The 7,031-nt window shown below is 40.2% G+C and overlaps 1 protein-coding gene across 1 annotated transcript in view; it reads left to right on the plus strand.

Annotated features, from left to right (window-relative positions):
- Positions 1-7,031, plus strand: part of fat1b (FAT atypical cadherin 1b) — a 31,034-nt gene extending 24,003 nt beyond the window's left edge. The window contains 4 exon segments of the mRNA XM_081699346.1: positions 2,740-2,999; positions 3,665-3,775; positions 3,863-4,464; positions 6,200-7,031. Of these exon segments, the coding sequence (XP_081555472.1) occupies positions 2,740-2,999; positions 3,665-3,775; positions 3,863-4,464; positions 6,200-6,432 (1,206 nt within the window). The 3' untranslated portion in view covers positions 6,433-7,031.

Below are 7,031 nucleotides of genomic sequence, written 5' to 3' on the forward strand. Positions count from 1 at the left end.
TGTTTCTTGCTTTCCACTGAAAGATTCACATGAGGCTTCTGACCTCAAGAATCCAAGAGGTGATTCTACATGGGTTCTAACTGGTTGAGTCATTCTTGTATGTTTCATTGGATTAGCACAACAAGCTCAGTAAGCCTTGACAGTGAAAATTAAATGGTTCCTCATGAATATATTTCACTGTTCCTTATTCGTTGCTAACTGCCTCACATCTCAGGGCCTTGATGTCTTACACATGGGCTGAGACTTTAAGTAAGCTAATTCAGATGAGTGCAAGGAAATAGTCATAGACACCAAACGCAATAAGTACTCAATGCCAGAATCCCAATAGTTTTTAAATATCTATTTGCATAATTTTGCATGAATTTGCAAAAGAAACATCATAACCAGTAATGACCAATATTTAAAATATGTGAGAACTGTATTTGATGTTAAAATTATTTCAGTATTTTCAACACTGCATGTAAAACTTGTAAATGTTAACTCTAACTGCATAAGATTAACATTTTGTATACATGGGCACTTTTTTTAAGTGGATTTTGCTTGATTTTGCATAACGCTTGGCTTTATTGGACAGTATAACCTTTTTTTATGACTTCATTCTGTTTCAGATCCCGTAACAGGTTACTACTAGGACACCTCAGACTGGATGCAGAGTGGTCAGGGTCCTGGGTTTCAGAGCCTTTATGAGTTTGTGCAGATGCCCTCCATGTGCCCTGACATTACTGACATGTACCCCAGACCTCATACCACTGACACAGAGTACCTTGCTAGAGGTTCTGTAGAACCTTCACCTCACAATAATCAGAACTCTCATTCCAAATGCAAGCACAAAGCTGCATGACCACAGGCCAACACCACCATCCCAGCATCACCAGTACCATGCTGTACCACCAGGTGTCTGCAGCAGCACAACCTGGATCATTCACAGAATTAGAAAGCCCAGACAGTGCATCTTGGTTCAATACAAGGACCATTTAAATTTACATCAGGAGATATTGACTCTGAAACTGCTAGGCAGGGGCACCAAGAGACCTTCCCAGTTTGCTTCATACCTCCACTCTGTCCCTGTCAGAAAATGGTGATGAACTACATTTAATAATCAGTGAGTGTCAGAGTCTTGAAAATGTTTCTCGTGATATCATCACACCAGTGCTGGATGAAGACGCTGTGTACGCTGAAGGCTAAAATGTTCTTAGTGTGTATGGTCTTATGTGTGCTCAAATGTATTTTGTCACTTTCTCTACAATCTCTGATACATATACAGAAATGTGTAGTTTATGTGTTGAACTGCAGCACTAAGTGGTCAGTAAAAGTGCTACATTATGTGCTGTTATTTTCGTGTTTTAACAGAAAACTACATTCATGGTGTGCCATTCTTGTGAGCACTTTTTATAAGTAAGGTATATAATAAAGTCAAATTTACTGTAATTGAATATATTTCATTGAGATCATGTGAAGTGTTCCATCTTTATGTAGTGTAAATAAGATGGTCCATTTGCTGTTGCAATCATTGTTTAGCACTTTTGGTATGCAACAGGCAAGTTCTTATTGCCAATAAATAGTTGGGATAGCTGGTGCACAGACACTGAGCGTCTGGGACGTGTGTGTGGACGGGTGGTGACCCTGGACCCAAGCAGCATGGTGGTTTCTGGCACAAGCAGAGTGAGCTACGTCACACCACATTACCGCATCACTCCTAGATGTATCTGCAAAGGTAAGTTCCTCATATTGGGAGAGATCATAATCTGAGGCTAACATGGCATTAAATCCTCAGTCTTTTGAGATTTTATATTACTGTATCTGTAGTTTTACTATATCTACATTGATGTATGTAGGTGAAAAATGCCCTGAAAGAAGACAAGGGTGTTCAAATAACATATGTCCAGAGGGCTATTATTGTATGTCCTTCCAAGGAAAAGACAAATATCACTGCATATGCCAAGAGGGTAAAGAGGAAAAATGTTATGTAATCCAAAGCATTTTGAATTATCTTCTTAATTGTTTTCAGTTTCCCATAAAAAGCATCTAAATCCAGCCAAAATACGTTGTTAGTCTTCAAAACCATTTGTAGGCAGTAGTGGTAGTGCAGTGTACCCAAGACTCATTAAATGAAGCATACCATATTTGATCATGTGTAATATGAGAAATCATTATTTTCATTTTCAACATCTCTCAGAATGTTTTCACTTTTAAACATGCCTTTGAGATACCGCAAAGACTGAAAAGACAGCAGAAAAACTTGATGTATTCTGTATTTTCCTTAGTCTATGAAGTCTGTCAACAGATATACTTGAAAGGGTAATGAATTTGAACACTGGCTTTGTGTCTAGTATCACTTTCTGTGATGGTCTTATTTCCAGGAGGTTCTTTAATGAGGTTCAGTGAGAAAAGCTACATCAAATATCATTGGAGAAGGAACACTACAGAAGTAATTAAGTTTTCTCTTAGGTTTAAAACTCTTTCTAGCCATGGAACAGTGATGATTGTTAAAGGAAGAGGCTATAGCATTCTGGAGGTATGAGTATTAAAAAATGGCAACATTTATTTTAAAAATCATTTAAACTTGTGTCCTACTCTAATTTGCTCTTTGCAATTTAGTTATGTGGTCTCTGTAAATGTCCTCGATGGTCAATGTTTGAATTTTACCATAATAAAATGCATGCACATGGAAATTCCTTGCTTCACTACAATGCCTTCATATGTACTGAATGCCTGCACTGTGCTGATTACTGTCTGCAGGTAGCAGAAGGCAGGCTGCAGTGCCATTTGGACTGTGGCAGTGGGCTCGCTACCATGCCTGTGCACAGGACTGCTGTAAATGATGGTCACTGGCACACCGTGGAGATGGAGGTAAAGAGAAGCCATGCCAGGCTGGTCCTGGACCACCTCCACTCCGCCTCAAGCATCCTGTCTGGTGCGTACCCCTGCCTTGGCCTGGATGTCCAGGTGATCCTTGGCAGACATACTGGGTTACTTGGCTCTCGGCCCAGGCGTACACTGTCCGTCTCCAGCAGCCTGCAGGGATGCATGGACCTGGTGCGCCTTAATGAGCACAGCCTCCTCCTGCGTTCAGAAGCACTGTCAGGAATTGCATTAGACGACATGGCAGAAGTAATGCCAGGCTGTGACATGAACTCAACTCCAGACACAGACTGCTCAAGCAACCCCTGCCTCAATGGAGGACACTGCTCTCAGAGGCGTAGTGGAGGTAAACTGAGCTCCATAAACCGACACAAAATAGTGAGGAGAAAACACTACAAACAGTTAGCCCCTGTCCATCCTCTCCATTGAAGTCAGTCAATTAGTAAATAGAAGGATAAATACCCATTGTTATATATTTATATGCAGTATTTATTCATGGTATTGCTAAGATGACTAATTGATTATCTTTTGTAGGCTATTACTGCATGTGTAATAATTTATTCATGGGAGTTCACTGTGAGTTCAGTATGAGTCCATGTGCTTCCAACCCCTGTCTGTATGGTGGAGTATGTATACAAAACAACAATGAGTACTACTGCCGCTGTCGAGGACAGTACACTGGCCAAAGGTATTTACATGGTTCTGACAGCATGAATTACACCGTTTGAATTATTGAGGGTATGGTGACACTAGTGTTTAAAGAGAAGAGGTTTTTACCTCAGCAATCTGTTTGCAACTGCAGATGTGAGATTGGGCCATACTGCAAGGAGAATCCATGTATGAATGGTGGACATTGTATTGACAGTCTGGATGGGCCTGTCTGTGAGTGTAAAGCCGGATTCAAGGGAGAAAGGTGTGTATCGATACCTTGTTTTATTTCAGTTTTCACTGTGACCAAGTGTGCATTTTGACAGGGCTGTTATTGCTTTCTCCTGACCAGGTGCTTGGCTGACATGGACGAATGTTTGCAGCTTCCTTGCCTAAATGGAGGCTGGTGCACAAACACCCATGGCTCCTTCAATTGTAGCTGTCAGCCGGGCTTCAGCGGGCGGCTGTGCGAGATGCACGGTGACGGCCACGACATTTTCATCTCCTCTTCCTGGAACGTTGATCTGGCTGAACCGGCAGTGATACTCTTCTTGGCCATCTTCTTCTTGGCGGTGTTAAACATCCTCGTCTGTCACACCTACTGCAAGAGCAGCAAAGAGGAGCAAGAGAGAGAAATACACAGAGCCGCTGAGGCCTACACCCAGAGGGCTTATTTGGACAACCGGCCCGGTAGAAAGACCTTTCTGGGCACCCCACCACCAGTCCCACTGAAACCTGTGTCTTACACCCCCAGTGCTTCTGGAGACCCTAGTAAGGCCATGGATTCAGGCTCCATGCCTGAGTTCAGTTCCCTTACTCCAGATGTGAGACTTGGCCCTAGAAAGATGGTGGCTGTGTGCAGTGGATCACCCAGCCTACCCCAGTGCAGAGACTCCTGCTTGCCCACAGACAGTGAATCTGTGCAAAAGTCAGACATGGATGAGGATGATAATGGTAGGACAGTGTTGGTCCAGGCCAGAAGTGGCAGATTTTTTTTTCAAATAAACTGAGACAACATTACGTTTAGTAACTTTATTGTAATAATACTGAATACGTTTGGGTTTTGAAGGTTATTTTCCATATTTTGTATTTTATTCTCAGAAAGCGCAGCAGAAACAAACGTTTACTTGCCAGTTGGAGAGGAGAGGTCAGCCAGTAAAAGAGAAAGTACCCAGAAGGTCTTACTTCAGATAACAGTAAGTGGATTCTTAGTTTGCTTGCTTTCTTTTTTTTCACTAAAATATGAAAATCCAAAACATAGCAAATGATACTGTATTTATGAGAAAAATATGGTCCGGTTCATTATCATAGCATGAACTGAGGAATCATCAGAAGAATTTTCTTTTGGTCAGCACTTCAACCTCTGGCCCTGATTGCACTACAAGAGCAAAAATATAAGTGTGACTTGCAGATATGACAGTGGAAATCCATTGGTCCAACGGTCTCTGAAATTTACCCAACAGAGGATCGCTTTGCTAATTACAACTTCTAGTTAAACACCATGCCACTCTGTGTGACCCCTTTACCAATAATTAAATGAGCCCAAGATAAACTAAAGGAATGTTTCAGACTAACTGAAACTGTAACTGTAAATCTGTAACTTAATCCCCACTTAGTGTAACTATAGTAAAGTATATGTTGCCAGAGACAAAAACTGTACTTAAAGCAGAAAGAAAAACTCTTATTCAAACCACGCTAATGGGAAAGCAATTAGTCTGTTGTTCTCCATTCTGCTATAAGGAGGCTTTTTAATCTGTGATAACATCATCATAGCTGAGTCAGATAGAACTCCAATTGTCCATTTCGTTTTTGTACACAGTAATTATATATCCCTTGTAGTTTTGTCAAATGTTGTCAGCATAACATTCACTGGTTTTTTTTTTGAGGTTCTTAATTTTACCATCCTCCATAGTGATGGATTTGTCTAATAATTAGGTTATCATATTGCTTTCATATGATGGGCAATGCATTAGAAACATAAACATTAACAATCCTAAATATTTACTAAATTTGCCTGTTTGTGATTTTAATTTCTACATTCACATTTTCCTTTTAAATCTTAAAATATTAAATATTCTTCTTGTTTCTTGCTTTCCACTGAAAGATTCACATGAGGCTTCTGACCTCAAGAATCCAAGAGGTGATTCTACATGGGTTCTAACTGGTTGTGTCATTCTTGTATGTTTCATTGGATTAGCACAACAAGCTCAGTAAGCCTTGACAGTGAAAATTAAATGGTTCCTCATGAATATATTTCACTGTTCCTTATTCGTTGCTAACTGCCTCACATCTCAGGGCCTTGATGTCTTACACATGGGCTGAGACTTTAAGTAAGCTAATTCAGATGAGTGCAAGGAAATAGTCATAGACACCAAACGCAATAAGTACTCAATGCCAGAATCCCAATAGTTTTTAAATATCTATTTGCATAATTTTGCATGAATTTGCAAAAGAAACATCATAACCAGTAATGACCAATATTTAAAATATGTGAGAACTGTATTTGATGTTAAAATTATTTCAGTATTTTCAACACTGCATGTAAAACTTGTAAATGTTAACTCTAACTGCATAAGATTAACATTTTGTATACATGGGCACTTTTTTTAAGTGGATTTTGCTTGATTTTGCATAACGCTTGGCTTTATTGGACAGTATAACCTTTTTTTATGACTTCATTCTGTTTCAGATCCCGTAACAGGTTACTACTAGGACACCTCAGACTGGATGCAGAGTGGTCAGGGTCCTGGGTTTCAGAGCCTTTATGAGTTTGTGCAGATGCCCTCCATGTGCCCTGACATTACTGACATGTACCCCAGACCTCATACCACTGACACAGAGTACCTTGCTAGAGGTTCTGTAGAACCTTCACCTCACAATAATCAGAACTCTCATTCCAAATGCAAGCACAAAGCTGCATGACCACAGGCCAACACCACCATCCCAGCATCACCAGTACCATGCTGTACCACCAGGTGTCTGCAGCAGCACAACCTGGATCATTCACAGAATTAGAAAGCCCAGACAGTGCATCTTGGTTCAATACAAGGACCATTTAAATTTACATCAGGAGATATTGACTCTGAAACTGCTAGGCAGGGGCACCAAGAGACCTTCCCAGTTTGCTTCATACCTCCACTCTGTCCCTGTCAGAAAATGGTGATGAACTACATTTAATAATCAGTGAGTGTCAGAGTCTTGAAAATGTTTCTCGTGATATCATCACACCAGTGCTGGATGAAGACGCTGTGTACGCTGAAGGCTAAAATGTTCTTAGTGTGTATGGTCTTATGTGTGCTCAAATGTATTTTGTCACTTTCTCTACAATCTCTGATACATATACAGAAATGTGTAGTTTATGTGTTGAACTGCAGCACTAAGTGGTCAGTAAAAGTGCTACATTATGTGCTGTTATTTTCGTGTTTTAACAGAAAACTACATTCATGGTGTGCCATTCTTGTGAGCACTTTTTATAAGTAAGGTATATAATAAAGTCAAATTTACTGTAATTGAATATATTT

Source organism: Electrophorus electricus, chromosome 16, assembly GCF_041902795.1.
Source record: "Electrophorus electricus isolate QZ-2024a chromosome 16, ASM4190279v1, whole genome shotgun sequence".
NCBI classification, from domain to species: domain Eukaryota; kingdom Metazoa; phylum Chordata; class Actinopteri; order Gymnotiformes; family Gymnotidae; genus Electrophorus; species Electrophorus electricus.